Source organism: Anser cygnoides, chromosome 7, assembly GCF_040182565.1.
Source record: "Anser cygnoides isolate HZ-2024a breed goose chromosome 7, Taihu_goose_T2T_genome, whole genome shotgun sequence".
Lineage (NCBI taxonomy): Eukaryota > Metazoa > Chordata > Aves > Anseriformes > Anatidae > Anser > Anser cygnoides.
The window spans coordinates 15,481,251-15,498,033 of NC_089879.1; the positions used below are offsets into that span (position 1 = coordinate 15,481,251).

At 35.1% G+C, this 16,783-nt stretch overlaps 1 protein-coding gene across 5 annotated transcripts in view; it reads left to right on the top strand.

Moving 5' to 3' along the window:
- The window catches only part of ADGRA1 (adhesion G protein-coupled receptor A1), a 281,000-nt gene that overhangs the window by 37,118 nt on the left and 227,099 nt on the right, over positions 1–16,783 (top strand). For 4 of the 5 annotated variants that reach the window (XM_048060556.2, XM_067000767.1, XM_048060559.2 and 1 more), the window contains one exon: positions 7,493–7,564. In XM_048060556.2, coding sequence (XP_047916513.1) covers positions 7,493–7,564 — 72 coding nt within the window. Of the gene's footprint in view, positions 1–7,492; positions 7,565–9,004; positions 9,221–16,783 lie in introns of all 5 variants that reach the window. The other variant, XM_048060561.2, reaches the window with a different exon arrangement.

Here is a 16,783-nt window from a genome sequence, read left to right on the forward strand (position 1 = left end):
TGTTGAAAACGGATTTAGTTTATTTTGAAAAACAATACGATAGACCACAGTCATCTTAGGGAGGAATATGTTGCTCGAGACTATTATACGCATCTGTAGTATTCTGATAACTTCTCCTGATGCTTTTTTAAATTTGGGTATTTTCAAACACAGGCACTATGAATTACTGTCTTAAGTTTTAAGTACACAGATAGTGACTGATAATGAACTGATAAATACCTTTCTCATTTTACAAGTTTTTCCTCCTTTCTGTTTGTTTATTAGAATGTGCAGGTGTCTGCCACACCCCATTCGTCTGGTGAGCTGTCAGCACTGTTCATCAGGCATTTTTCTCTTTTCACGTGTTCAATCTGTTTTGTTACTGTTCTACAACTTTCCTCCCAATATACCTTTACTATTATGAACTTACTGAAGTCTTAGGTAGTAGCTTAGTTGTGGTCTTCAGTTTGGAGAAAAAAAAGTGCAATTACTAATGGTACTTTATGGTAGCTCTGTATGTCTCTACATATGCAGTACAAAAAGACAAAAAAGTCTTTTTTTTTTTAATTCTTACCATTTTTCTCATGCAAGCTCCTTCCCAATTTGTTTTTATGGTGCAACTCTCAATGAATTATGCGTGTTGTGGGAATAAACAATATTCTGGTTTACCGAGGAGGATTTCAAAACCTTAAAAATAATTTATCATTTTTACACTGTGGTATTTCAACATAAACAATTCCAGTCTTATTCTGATACCATAAAGAAATGAAGTACTGTTCTCACATTTTTATGGGATGTATGCACACACTTCTTTTGTATCTGATCACATAATGACTGTAAAGAGAAGAAACAGCATAGACAGTTACATTTCAACTGTTATCAGTTTCATCTAAAGGAATTATTATTAGTGCTTGTATAGATTATATAAAAAAGTTGTTCTATTCTGCTTGAACTGAAGTTAGTATGTAAGAGAAGCTCTAAAATTTAAAAAACAATTTCTTCACGCAACCCCAATGCAGAGGTCCCAGATCTACAGTCTTAATGGACTGAGCTTTCTATCTTTTGTCAAATTATCTTGGATATCCATCTAGCACACCCTCCTATCTAAGAAGTTTGGGGGAGGAAAAAAAAAACAACAGAAATTAAGAGGAAGTGCACAGCAGGGACAGGAGTGGTTGCTCTTTCCTGTGGTACTTTTGGTGTACCTTCAGCTGGTGTTGGAATGGACCTTAAAGAAAGGAGTTCAGAGGGGGTCACGAGCTGAACATCTCATCCATCTCATCTCATCTCATCAGCTCATCCATCAGCTAGATGCAGAACTGGGTCAAGTCTGGTCTGAACTAGTTCCTGGGCTGCCCAGCAGAAAATCCAATGTAAATTGACTTTTTTTTTTTAAGTGAAGTTTTTATTTATTTATTTTTTTATTCTCTGGGAAAATTATCAGAGGAAATGCATATTTTAAGTAACTCTTCCTTCTCTGTTCAGTATGCATTTGGGAACTGCAGGCTCCATCTAAATGTTTTGTCTTTCTTGGGTCTGGTTATCAGAGATGTGCTTTTTCTGTGGGATTCAATACTGCATGAGTTCATGCTCTTTGGGATGTGACATTGTCTCACTGAAAAGGCCTCATCTGTGGAATTTGTTTATTATATTGAGTGAACCCAAGTCCATTGACTTCAAGGGCATGATATAAAGATTATTTCTCTTTGCTTGAGGGGTTGTAATTGAAGTTTGTTTGCATTATGACTGAGAAATTTTTGTTTGACAAATCTTGAAATACTACAGTAGATTATCTAATTCTAGGCACGTTTTATACCTGAATAAGACTTTGTTGCTCAGGATTACATCTTTGCACTTTTCATAGTGCTTTTCATGAAAGCAAAAGTCATGGAAACCATTTAAGGAAACTGAGATGTGATTTTTGTTTGATTAATTCTAAAGGAGGACTAGAAAGGAGTTCAGAGAAATGGGTTGTAGTCCATTAGAACAATCAATCCTTTTAGGTATGTCAGCACTAATAAAGAAGAACATAAAGTGGAAGCAATGGCTCACTGACTGTCTTTACTTCTCAGTTGTTAGCAAGCTCTTTGGCATGATTTTGGTCCTTGTCAGGCAGCACTGTGCTGGAAAACGTTCATGCCAATGTTCTACCCAAAAAGGGCAAGTTTGAGACTGTCTCACACAATTCTCCAGCCCTGTTCCAGCAGGTTTTCCATTGGCAAATAATCTTCTGTTCCCAGGCAAGCCACACACCTCCACACCATACATCATGCTTCAGAAACACTGTTCTGATTCCCTGTGGCATTCCCTCCATGCTCTTTCAGATACTCTGAACAAACCGATACTTGTGTTAGGATCATCTGAACACCAGAAGGGGCCAAGAGGAGGTCTAAGGCCAGGAGCCATGTAGTTGGTGCAGCTTAGCCTCAGGGAATGATCCCTGGCCCTTTTTATGCAGTAATGCTCATGTAGTCATATAATGCACAAGCTGAAAATACCGCAACTCTTCTGTTTGTTCTGTGGCTGCTGCTGGAACAGTTTGGGGATATTGGTTGTGAGAGCAGGGCATAATTTGGTCTCTCTAGGCATTCAGAAAACATCAGACAAGCAGCACCTTTATCATAATAACCCCACTTCTTTTTTTCTGAGGGAGTTCTATTTGTGCTCTGTTGGTTTCTCTGTGATGCTGCCTAGCAAATTCCTAAAGGTAGCAAGTATATGCAGTTAGATATGTGTTTGCAAATACATTCATATTTGCCTTGAATATCAAGAACTTATATATTTGTTTCACCATAGTCATTTCCTCCAAAGAAGAGGGGAAAGAAAAAAAGCTGACATTTAAATATGAACCTGCCTTGCAACCTTCTACCTTTATATAGGTGAAAAGGACAAATGGAAAATTGCCTAGTATTCACACTTTGGACTAGTTATCTCATAGCACATACTTGATCTCTATCTCCACCGGCCCTCAAGTCTTCCAAATAAGCAGCACTGCTGCGTATGTGAGTTGGTTGGTTTCCAGTGTGGTATGAATGAAATAGCCCACAGCCTGTGTTGCAGCCCACCAGAGAAGTGTGTTTGCGTGACGTATGGATTACATGCTCTAGGGTATAGCCTGAGCTATAGGTCATGAGAGAGTGTTTGGAGGCTTCAGAGCCTGTGGGAACAGCTCCACAGGGTGGGAAAGGACAAACCTGGTGTAGAGTTACTGTCTTCTGGATGTGGTCCCTGGGGCAAACAGTCCCCCAAAGCATCTTGGGAGAAGGAGACATAAGTTACAAAGGGATTAAGGAAGTGAGGTGGCAGGTCAGTAATGTGTCTGATCAGGGGAATGGTGCTCGCCAGTAGTATCTAAGATAGATGGGTTTCATGAGAGCTAGGACCGAGTACCATCATCTGATTTATTTGGTTTGCATTTTAGATCCCAGTTACTTGGGGTTTATATTTATATAATTATATATATTGCAAGGACATTCTGAACACTGAACTCTAAAATAAATACCTTCTCAAAAGGTTTCTCCAGGAAATGATTTATTTATTTATTTTTTAAAAAGAAAAGTAAAACATTGAATGGAATTTGGTTTAGGAAAATAACTTCACTGGAATAAAGAGTGTTCATTTTCTTAGTGTTTCTCTCCTCATAATAAAACATTTAAAATGTGAGATTCTTAACACATGGCTGGAAACTGGTAATTATTTAAACCAGCTGCCTAGCTGCAATGTATAGCAATATTTATTTTATCACTATGATTCAATAGCACAGGAGAAAAAAATAAGGCAAGTGAAAATGCTGTGAATGAATAAAATGTGAGAAATACTTAATAATGTGTGCACAGCAGTGATTTGTTCTAAAAATCAAAATTACATTTAATCTTTTATTAAAATAAATGATTAGTTTTCTGATGTGGTTAAAAGTACTTTTACATCTCAAAGTTGTAATTATAGTATAAGCTATCCAAAATCAAATGTGTGAATAGCACCCTTTTCCATGTATTTATCCAATAAACCTTTGTGTCTGTAAGTATGTGAAAAGGATTCTTAATGTCTCTCTTTTTTTCCTTCAAAATTTCTGCAGGTCTCTAATTGCAAGCATCTTCCTGTATGTGGGTGACTAACTGTGTTTACGGGAAAAGAGATACCTAACTTGTTAAGTTATAATTCATATTTTTCATGTCCATTCAGCTATTTTTCTAAAGAAGTAATATACAAAATTATTCAGTGTAATTTCAGCATTGTAAGAGCTACAATTTGACCAGGTATTGATTACTTGAAAGGGTTTCTTTTCATCATCTGTAGTTAAGCCTCATTTTTGTGTTTGTATACTGAACAGTGTAACAAACATTTTCCTCCCTTCTAGCCCCTTCCCACAGCATGTTCTCAGAAGGGAAGAATGTTATGAATTGCATGGAAAGTTTAAGACGTGATTCATAACTGTACAAAAGTAATGTGATTTAAGTTTTCCAGTGAAATTGTTCATTGTATTCACAGAACTGGTTTTTAGTGCAAATCAAATCCATTCTGATAACAGCCCATTGCAAGGTTTTGGACATCACTGAAGCTAATTAAAAGCAGGTGGATGATTCTCATGTAACAAACCATCTCAATGAAATGTAGGTAACATATTAATTGTTAGAGAAGAATATATATGTTTTTTTCCCCACAGACCTTATAGGAATGCTAGGATTCTCTAAAGTCACGATCCTTTCATATTCTGAACAGAAAAACAATTGTATTTTAACTATGATGTCCATACTACTGTGTTTATAAAACCTCCATTTTAGTTGGCAGTGTAGAGAAGAGAAGGCCCTGAAGGAAACCTAAGTTTCGAAACCTGATCTCTGTGTGAAAGTCTCTGTGAAAGTGTGGTATAAAGATCTGAAAGAGTTAGTTCAGAAACGCAAATTTATGTAGTTAAATTCCATGATATTTTTTAATTTTGTGGTGCCTATTTTTCAAGAATTTCTTCTTCAGAAAAACAAAGTTGCGACTAAATGAGATGGCAGTATTGCAGAGGATGAGCTGTGTTTACTGACTGTTCTGTTTATAAACCAAGTGTTCTGTTTAATCTTGTAATTTATTATTATTTAGATAGTTCTCTGTAATTTCTAGGAGTTTGTTTTATGTGGATAAAAGATGCTGCTTTCAGTCTACTTACTGGAGCCATAGGGCAGGAGACCCAGAGGTGGAGTAGGATACTTGTGTGCTGCTCACTTGTGGGATTTTTGTGGACTTACCAGCCATGTTCAGACTGCCCTCTTTTTCTAGGCATAATGAACAGAAGAGTGGAAAAACAAATTGGCACCGTGAACATCTTTCAAAGACAGAAATAGTTGTATCTAAGCCAGATGAGAGTTCTGAAGTGCACGTATCTTTGTGAATCAGCCTTTGCAGATCAGTCCAAATATAATATTTATATCTAATGTCATTGTAATAGGCCTCAGAGATGGTCTCTCTGTAACACAGTATATAACTAAATGACCCAATATGAAGTGGAATTTGAGATATTAGTCTTTCCAAGCCTAGCCAATTTAAATTTTGGGACTTTATTTTTTCTTGACTGATCCAAGTTCTGTGCAGCCTCCGAAGATAAGATCAAGGAAAGAACAGAATAAAATAATATAAAACTTAATATCTAAACTGGAAAATGTAAATACATTTATAATTTTAAAACAATTACCAAATTTAGTCACAGTGTGGGTACCTAAAAAAAAAAAAATTCAGAAAATCTGACAAATAAGACAAATTGATTTTTGATCTTTCATTATGTCTTTGCTGAAATACATTGCTAAGACTTTCCTAAAGAGTTAGATTAGAGAAATACTTAATGTCGTACATATGATTTTTTTTATCTGAAAAGTAGAAGGCAGATCTTACGAGATGTGTACTTTCTTAGATCATGACAGTATACTGTGTGTATATTGAAGCATAGCTGTTTTTTGTTGTAAACACGGGAATCTGCATGCTTTCAGATACCTGGGTTTAATTGTTCATGACTGATCCCAGATTGCCACGTGTATGTTATAGTGCCTGGTTCTGGGTAATGAGTAATGTTGCTGCACAAGTTCATTCAGTCACACCAGGGTGTCATAACACACAGATTAGCTCCTAGCTCAGAGCTGAATTGCTCTGTTCTTCATATCCTCTGGCAGTGGGCCATCAAACTACATCAAATTATATGTATATGTTTATTGGTGAACTTTACAAATAACTTGAAAAAAATCTTCAAATCTTATTAACATAATATTTTTCTACATGAATTATACTTTGTTTCAGTATCAGTATTAATGTGTTGTTGTTTGCATCTAAACTTAAAAAATTATGTAATATGCATATGCTTGGGTAAAGCACTTACTGTTTATATGTAATAAGAAATACTAAGAGCCAGACAAGTTAAGATAGTCTTGTGCAACGCATAATTTTAAAACTTTGGAAAGAAAGCAAAATGTTGGTTCACAAAGTCTCAAACTTTCTAGTTATGAGCATAAGATTTCTTGACATTTGGTTTCTAGCCTTATGGTAAGCAATGTCTCTTATTTTGAAATGGACTTTGTCCTCTTCTATAACTTATTGTAAATGTTACATGAAAATATTCCTTTTTTACAGCAGGTGGAATAAGATTTGTTAAGAGACAGAAGTTTCTTCTGCACATTGTATAACCATTCTTTAAAAAAAAAAAAAAGATTCCTTGAGCTTCCAAAACAAATTGCACTTCTTTTGTATATTGTAAGGTTTTAATAGGTAACATCTTCAGAATGACTGCATATTTGTATTGTATTGCTTCTGAAATAGACAGGAAAATATTGCAGTGAAAAATCACTAAATTAGGGCCTCTTGTGACATCAACAGAGGAAAAATAGACAAATTCTTCAACAGCTTGTATGTAGGGTCATTTTGCGTTTGTACTTGATGGTTGTGAATGGGACAAACTTAGCTGCATTACTGAATTTCTACTGTATAGAGGTTGCAAGAGGAAAGCATTTTTGACTAAGCCTCTTTTTGTGGTAGTCCTTTTTTTAGTCCTTTTTTTTTTTTCTTCTTTTTTTTCCCCTCTTCTATAGAAGGTGAAAAGAAAATATTTTCTGTTTTCTACCTCAGCATTTAAGAGAACAGGTTAGGGCTGGTAGATCTGTTACAGCAGATCTTCTAGTTTAAGGGAACAGATTTTAACATCTCCCTTGCTTCATCAGCCTTTTTGTTGACTGGAAGTCCAGCAAATATCTTTGCCAGTAGTAATTTTGAATCTACTAGTGATGTGGGGACACATTGATATTATACTTTCCAAGTCGTAGCCAAAGTTCATTTGTTAACGTATTTCTTGAATATGCTTTTATTTAATAAATAAGAAACTGAAGGAAATGGTAATATTTATTTACTGCTATGATGGGAAAATGCAAATGAGGCACAGAATTTTGTGATTAGTATTTTACAGAGCAGTCATTTACTATAATTACATGTTTTTAATCAGTGGAATTATCATGTTCTATTAACCAAATTCTTTCCTGACTTCTTCTAGGATTCTGAGTAACAACAAGATCTTATGGTTGAAGAATGGCTCTTTCTTTGGGCTGAGATCCCTGGAGAGACTGTGAGTAACTGATCAACCTCTTTCCACCTTCAATTAAAAAGTCTTCATATTTTAAGTGTAAAAACAAACCTCAACAACAAAGTTAGTGTTCTGAACTGTACTGCATAGTACAGTTTCTAAGCAGTTGTCAAGTTAAGGAACAGAATAGAAATGAGTGAATGGGGATGGACACTGAAAATACAGGAAGGCACTACCATCAATTTGGAACTAAAATAAACATCCAGTCAAAGACTTGTACTACGCTGTGTACACTATTATACTGAAGACTGGTATATGTAATGGTAACACTAATGTACCTGACATATAGTTTGGATTGTTTAGCTCACTGGTCTCCAATACTTCTATTTTTAATTATATTCCAGACAAAGAAATTGGACAGCATTTATCACTGGAGCAGACAGTGACATTGATGTAGCTCCATGTTTGTATGTTTGCAGTCAGTGTTTAGAGGGGTTAGAGAATGAGGTTTCTGTCTAATCTGCTTAGAACCAACTGATGAATTAGGGAGGAAAACATTTGGAAACTTCAATGGAATAAACGCACTGTGCAACTCTGTTGTAGAAACACTGTTTTCTGTATATATAGGTCACTCGTTTGGAAAATAATCATGTCAGCAAGTCTAAAAGTCTTTATAGTCTTTTCTTTTTTTTTTTACCTCTCAACTTACTTTGTCAGTGCATCTAAATGAGTAATTATATTATGCCTTATCTTAAAATATCTCCTGCAGCTTAGCTAAATTATTTTTATGTTCATTCCTAAGAATACCTTCATTATATAGAGCTGTTGATATAAAGTAGTTGTTACATTTGTGTATTCATGAATATATTCATATATTATATGACAAGTGAAAGTTTCCATATAGTAAGAAAAAAAAAAAAAAAGGAAAAAAATATATTTAATTCAACGTTAACAAATATTTTACTATACATGTGTGCGATGTGTCTGCTGTTTATGGTTGTGTATTAAGCCAGGTAATTAAGTATATGATACTGAGACGTATGACTAGTCTAACTGTAAATTAAAAATAAACAATATATTTCAAGGTCTGGAATAATCCCTTAAGCACCTTCAAGGGTTAGGATAAAGCTAACTGTCTGAACAGTCTATGTAAGTGAATATTAACTTTTCTCTGCATACAGTTATAGATGTAATAAATACTTCATTTAATATTAGCAATATTAAATGCTATGGAATGGAGTAGTTCTGATGTGTGTTATTTATTGACTAGCTAATTCTCAGTTGTAACAATGATGATTTATAAAGATGTTTGCAAACATTTTAGAGAAAATCTGGAATAAAAGATAGGATTACAAATTTATTGAAAGAAAAGAAATCAGTAAATATAATCCTAACATATTACAAATAAAGCCTTGGTGTTTAGAAATAGAGGAAAACATTTCCTCATTTTTTTCTTTCTTTTTTTTTCTTTTATTTTTTTAGGTTTAATCTACATTTTTATACATCTGACAAGGAAACTTAAAACTAAGATGCATATGGATTCATAATGAATTAGATTTGAATAAGCTGGCAATGGTATTGAGGATGTACTTTTAAAAAACCTTGTTAGTTATCTAGTTAGAGAAATACTTTAACCTGAAGAGACATTGCAAATGGTATTGAAAACAGTCAGAAAACAACAACAACAAAGTACCTTAGGTGCGTAGCCTCAACTATCATCACCATCTAAACCTTATTAATTTTATAGTATTGATTTTTCACAACATTACAGATGAAATGGGTGTCATCTCTGTGTATGGTAAGTGCTATTTGGCCATGCTGCTAATAAAAAATCTATAAGTCATTCTTGCAGCAAAGGTTAGGAGTCAGGTGGTGACATTCTCATCAGATTCAAATGCTCTGCTGCTTGTTCTGTCCCTGCACACTGCTCATCAGTATTTACAAAGGTCCAGTTTCAGCAGGGAAGTTGGAAATGGCTTGGATAATCTGCTTAAGAGGTGGAAGCAGTGGGTGTGGTTGAACTATATCTGGATGAGTACTCCTAACCTTTAGACAAGGTTCCTGAGCTATGCCTCTAGTTATACACAAACCACTTCAGAGTGTTACTACAGACGCTTAAAATGGAGCACCGTGGCAGCAGCTGCTGGCAGTGTTTGTTCATGGCTCATCATAATGGACCAAAAAGAATTTTTATTCCTTGCCTGAAAGGAGAGGTAGAGAATCATATGAAGTACATTAGCAGGAAAACCCAACTGAAGTAATGTTCAGTTTACAAGATGATGTGCTTAGAATGTAGGCATGCTGAAGTTAAGGCTTACTTATTCAGTTTAGCTTTGCACTCCTTGTGGTCTTAAAAGGAACAAAAAGTTAGTGAAGAGAATGCCACGGAGACAAGACTCGTGTGTCAGTAATTCTTTTGTGGTTACTGTGAACCACAAGAGCATTAGCTCATGTGGGCTATAAAATAATTTATGTTGAACTTGAAAAATTTAGAGGGGAAGTAAAATTTCAGGTGGAACAGAGTGACTTGTATATTCTAGCTTTTTCCTGGAGTGCTCAAAACCACTTTTTGAGCAGAGAGCTGTTTCAAGCCATAGTACAGTAAACTAGAGACAACTTTCACCTTATTATTTTGCTTTCCAAGGCATGTCACAACAGGAATTGGATTACAGAAGTGTTAGTCCTCCCAAGTCCTGGTGATTTCTCAAGAGTGTTACACAAGTGAGAGGTCTCACTGAGCAATTGTCTTAAACCAAAACTCCTCATTTTATGCAACTTTAATCAAGTAAACTGAGAAACTTCAAACTGCTCATCAACAGTCCATTCTACTAGTAAGGGAGTACCTATTTATCTAAATCTGAAGATATGGAAGTCTATGGAAGACTGTCTCATATTGTGCATGAAATGCATTACTTTTAATTTTTTGCATTACTTTTAAATTTTTTGTTCTAATCCTAGTTGGATCTCACTTTGTATTGTTTCTGCAGGCTTCTCAGAATATTGCATTTTTTTCAAACTTAGCATGAGTATTTTAAGTTTTCTGTTTCAAATTGTCTTAAAATGTCTTATTGCTGTAAAAGGAAATCTGATGTTAACTTTTCAGATGATGCAGTCACCCGGAGGGGGGGAAAAAAAGAGGATACAGTTATTTCCTTTGTAGATAATAAAGAAAGAAAGACAATAAAGAAAGATAATAATCTTTACTAATAAGTATTAATATTGAATATATTAATAATTAAATGTATTAAAAATAAAACATTTAATAGTATCTGTATTAAAACATGTATAATTAATAATGATCAGAATATATTTAAGAAATGTTAGCATTTTTACTCGACAGTTTATAAAAATGCTTTGAAAAAACATCATCCAACAAAAGGTGCCTTTTTTGTATTCTGTGTGTGAACTGTGAGTCACAAGAGTGCTCTGTAGAGGTGGCACACTCTCTCAGTACTTAGCTTGAGTTTTCTGAAACCCTTGTACTGTTTTGGAAAGGTTGACTCACAAATGTGTTTTAGCATCTGGATGGATCATGATGCACCTCTGTGCCTCTGGGCTTACTTTGTAGTCTAACTAAAAAGAGGTATTAAGAAGTGAATAGTATGACTTAAAAAACCATGTGGGAATAGAACCTTTCTGTAAACTTAGGATTTGGACTGTCCTCAGTTATATAGGCCTTGACTACTCCCTTTGTTTTGGATGAAAATCAGAAGTATGGGTAGAAAAATAAACGTACTTGAAACAATTGTGGTAAACAAACTGTTATGACCTTGAACCCATTTTTGTGGTACACCCTGTGGAGATGGCTTCGTATTCAGGAAGGCTGAGAGTTCAGTTTGGATTTGAAGCTTGTGGCAAAGACTTGACAGCTTGTAATTATTTGGGTTCCAGTGCCTACCATGTTGGTATTCAGTGTCTTACATTCTAGTGAGATACATTGATCTGAGCAAGACAGCATAAAGTAATCATAAAGTAAGTTTTTCGTATGCTCTGGGACCGTATAAGAAAGGCAAAGTAGGTTTTCCAAGCCATGAAACAGTGAGGTGGTCCTGTTGAATGTCTCAGCTATCCAGAAGCTCTCATTTAGTTAGTGATTTGGAGGGTGTGAATAACTGATAGGGTATGAACCTATATAGTTTGGTGCTAAAAAATATTCCATAAATTGAAACAATACATTAAATAGAAAATCCGTTCTATTATAGTTTGATTATATATATATATTTATATATAAACTTATGGGCAGTGGGGATAACCATTGTTATCACCTGAGGAATCATAGGCTAGTGCAGACTGCCAAGTTACTAGCAGGTGCTGTATCATGGCAGTGTATGGCATGGATCGTTCTCTAACACCACTATAGTCTCTGAGCAGTGTGCCGCAAATGAGTATTATTAGTAGCAGTAGAGGAAAATTTCTTTTTTCTTGACAATACTCTACCTCTAGAAGTATCTCTTCTGGAGAGTGCCCTACTCCACATAACGCTTCTGGGGACAAGGACTGAGGCTGTTGGACCGGGTGCTCCAGCTGTGCTGGACCCAAAGTCAGGATCTCAACTTGGAAATCAGATGTTTTTCCCTCATCCTGATGTCAGCTGGCAAAAAACAATATGTATCTGAGCTATTAACAACACTAAATTTTCTTACCCTCCACAACAGCCACTGCATCAAAATTGTATGGATAGCCCCTGTTCCATGCTGACTCCCCAAGCTCCTTCTACCTGGGGCAATCTGTTGTGGCTTCTAGTCCCCTGTGGGTTTCCTGGTACTCTAGTTGATCTAGTACTTGTGCATTTTCTGAAGTGGTTCTATGAAAGCTTTCTCTCTCTTTCATAACTGAATGTACGTTTTCATGAACTGTATAGAAGCATAATTACCTCTGAGGCTGTTGCCACTTTGTCCCCTGTGGCTGAAACTCTTTAACAGGTTCAGAAGTTATTTAGAGGGAATCAACAAATAAAAATAAAGAAATATATGCAAACAGACCATCATTGCATAAGCAGTATTTCCTTGGGAAATCAGGATGAAAGATCGCTGTGCAATATTACACAGATTTTTCACAGTTGACTAAGAACCAGGCATTACGACTTTAACAGTGACTGTTTTACAGAAACTTGCTGTTGCATTTCGTAATGTTTCTAGACAATGAAAATGCCACTGAAGTATCTTTAAGAATTTAGCATTTTTTGTTTTAGTTTTCTTCATTTTATTTATTTATGTATTTTAACTGTATAGACCAGACTTATTAGACTAGGTCTCACATTGTATGTTACCTTTATTAAATGTTGTGTTATTGTAAGGTTACCAACTATGCAGGCACATGTTGTCCTCATTTATTATTAGATGAGTGTACAAAAACATATTTTTGTTAGATTGCAGCATAATGACTTTCTGCAACTATGTATTGTGCTGTGCAACTGAAATAATAACACATTAACTTGAGGGAATGAAAGGGCAGGAAAGACAAGCACAACAAATTAGACCATAGAAAAAAATATGTTGTTAAATAGCTGGTATAAAAATATGGTATTTAGGTGTTCTTTGGCAAAGCTCAAGTGATGAAAGGTTAAAATATAAAGGTTTTGCATTTTTATATACCGAAGTGTTTCTTATAACATACAATTTACGTTGTTTAAATTACTGGCCGCTTAACTTTTCCTGCCTATACATTTGAAATGTGTGTGTACGCATGCAGAAATAGAAATGTACTTATTTGGCACTGTGAAGGATTGGAAATATGCTTAAAGGAATGCTGAAACAATTCAAATTTCAATATATATATATACGATATCTTTAAAGTTAGAAAATTCATAAATTTCAAAATATTTGTTCTTGCTTGGAATAGTTTAAAAATATATAATTACTAGTTGTTATACGGTAAAGTTTTGCGATAACATCCAGGATTCAATTGCAGAACTCTTTTTTTTTTTTTTTTTTGTAGATGCTACATTTAAGGCATTGCATTTGGTTAATAAAAGCAGATTTTTAGCCACTATGCCTTTTACTTAAGGTCAATTACACCTTCTTAATCATAAAGGTGTATTCACAGAGAATTTTATGCATGCGGTAGCAAATACATAATAGGACATAATACTTGTATATTGATGTAAAAGAATTGTTTGAAAGAAGAAAATAAATGAAAAAGCATTTATTTGAGGCAAATGACTTAAAATCAAGGATATATTTTTGGGGGGGTTGCTTTCCATAAATTGTCATCAAATCTTTGTCACATCGCTTGGTCTCTTTCTACCTTATTTTTTCATCTGCAAAATAGTATTGTTTGGCTAGTATCTCTAAATTTAGTAATACTGGAGATCTCACTAAAGAGTGAAAAGATTATATGAAAAACTACGATGATAATTATGTAATGCCAATTATTTTATGTGACAACCATATATAGATTGAATAATTTATTTTTTTTATGATGCACTCCTTACAGCCTGACTGGGAAGCAGTCTGAAGCAGCATGAATACACAAGTGCAGAGAGGATACTGATGCTCAGTTGATATATTTTGTGCAGCTCCATGCATCACCAAAAATTAAGTTATTAGCTAAGTTTAGTAGTAGATTTAAACTTCAGTTTTTGGTAAGCAGTGAAAAGGTAGTTTTTGTAGCAGAAAATTGTCCCATACCAGAAAAATCGTTAGCTTGGAAGTAACTGTCTCTAAATCCCATGGAGACCATCTGAGTGTGGTCCTGGCTGAATAGCACAGTACATGTACAGGTGTTGGACAGGGCTAGAGACGATCTTCAGTCTATAATCTCCTGTGACCCAGGCTCTCTCAGTGACAAGACTGAGGCAGTGCCAGCACATCTCTGTACCTGAGAGGACCATGACAAATGCTAGCAGGGTTACAGCGAAGTGTTGCTGTGGTCATCCTCTTGCTGCCTTCTTGACAGGCTTTTCAGTGTCAGCGTTAGTCCAGACATATATTACTGGAAGAATAGATCATGTTTAATCTGGTGTAATCAAATATCACAGGGAAAAATTCAAACAAGATGGATCATATATAAAACATTCGTATTAACATACTGCTATTAAAAATAGCTAGATCCTGTTAGCAAGTAGGTCTGCATGTAAAGATTTGGGCATTTTCTGTTGCTTATTTTTTTAATGGATAAAAATCATCTCTAGCTTTCCTATTGAATGTATTTTTTCACCCCCCTGTGGACAGTATATGAAATCAGAAATATGCCAAGTAAGATTAAAGTAATGAACAAAAAAAAAAAGCCTACCAGAGCTTACCCAGAGCTAGGCTTTTGAGTTTGCAGAAATGATACTCCCATTCTCTGTTAGTATGTACTGGGTTCAGTGTTCTAAGTGCAAAATGAGAGAGATCCTGTGGATGCCTTTACTACTGTAGCTTGATCAAAATGCCTGCTTCCTTACATAAGCAGCAAAACCTGAAGATTCCTTTAAAAACAACATGGAACAGAAAACTGGACTTGGAAAAAGCATTGTTGGTCCTCATGTAGAAGTAAGGGAGTGCAGGGTAAAATGCATTTCAAAGTAAATGCTGTTTAGTTGTAGGTAGTATTTTAAGGAATTGCACAGAGGAAGGATATATTAATTTTCAATTGTTGCACAGAAATTTTGAGAAAACAGAGAAGGAGAAACAGAGGCAAGATTAATGTCACAAATGAAACTGGGGTTAACTTAATTAAAAATTACATTTTCATTTTAATTCTGTGGTCCTTTATGGATCTCTTGGTTAAATCTTGTGAATAACAATGAGTTACTCATTTAGTAACACAAGCCAAGTATGAGCATTTTTTTTTTTTGGAGGGGAGGAGAAGAAAAGCAATAACAAAACCCAACAACAATAAACTATGACCTCCAAATTTTCCAAACTCCAGATATTACTGTGCCTTAGTATCAAAGAGAAATTTAGCACTTTATCAGGGATTATGAACCTATTGTTATCTTTAGTATGACTGTCAGAAACAGAAGAGTTAGAAATAAAAAGGAAAATTACATTACCCTTTTCCTAATAGGCATAGGTACTGTAAATCTTGCAAGCATGAAGTGACTGTCAAGGCACTTGTAATGTAATCTGATGGAAAGATAATGTATTTTTTTTCTTCTAGTCAGTTGTTGTTATCCAGTACAAAGTCACAACATTGGATATCACATACTTCACATTTTAGGGAATGAGGCAACAGGAAAATACCCTATATGTATACTTGTGCAGAGCTTCTACATCATGACACTTTAAAAAAAGCAATAATTCTCTAAAGAAAGTATATTTCCTTTGGGGTATTGCAGTGCCATTTAAAAACAGCAGCAATTAACTCTGGAAGAACAGATTAGTGAAGTGAGTCCCATAGTTTTAGTGCACAGGATCCAGAACCAAGTGTGATTTTTCAACTTTTCTTTCTACCTTAAGCCTGTTGTTTATCTTCTAAGTGTTCATTTCTCTAGGTCTCGTGGTATTTTTCCCTCTGATATTTTTACTGTCTGACAGAAACAACATGGACTAAAAGACCATGTCTGTGCTCTTAATTCTGTTCTTCATAATGAGACATAAGACTTGCCAGGGCTGCATTCACTTGCAGGCTACCGCTCATTGCCTGATGGGAATTTATGTCATGCTGAACGTGCTGCTGGGATTGCATTCCTCCAGTTCAGGTGAGAAGCTATGGTTTTAGCTTGGGCATGAAGTTGCTAGCTGCTGGTATATATATGTAGTAATAGTATTTAGAACATCAGTGGTTTGCCAGGCTCCATTTCTACACTTGTAGCTATTTGCCTTTTTTTTTTTTTTTTCCTCGACAAAACAGATTTCTGTTGGAAATGCTACTGTGACAGAATAAAAATGTTTTCTGGGGATGCAGCATTTTAAAGAACACCATTGTCAAAGATGTCAGTATTTCATTTCAAGTCTATACTGTTTTGTATTCACATAGCAGAACCTTCTGTCAATGATCAAGCTGAACCATACTACTAAGGAGTGAAGCAATCTGTATACCTTTCCTATAAAGAAATGGCTTACTGGTTGGTGAAGAAGGAAAAAAAGTGTTTAAGGGCAGTTTGTATAAAGTCATACCAGCAGCATGGTGGGAAGCCAAGCTGATAAAAATTAGTGCTGGTTGATCAATACTTAAGCTAATCTTATGAGTGAACTGCAAGATAAATTGCTAGCAGACTCCCTGTGTTCAGTATTCTGAGGTTGTGATTCCTCAGCTGTAAGCTATTTTTTATGCAGATGGAATAATACTTTAAAACTTCAAAAAATATTATAATTATCCTTGAATTCATATGTG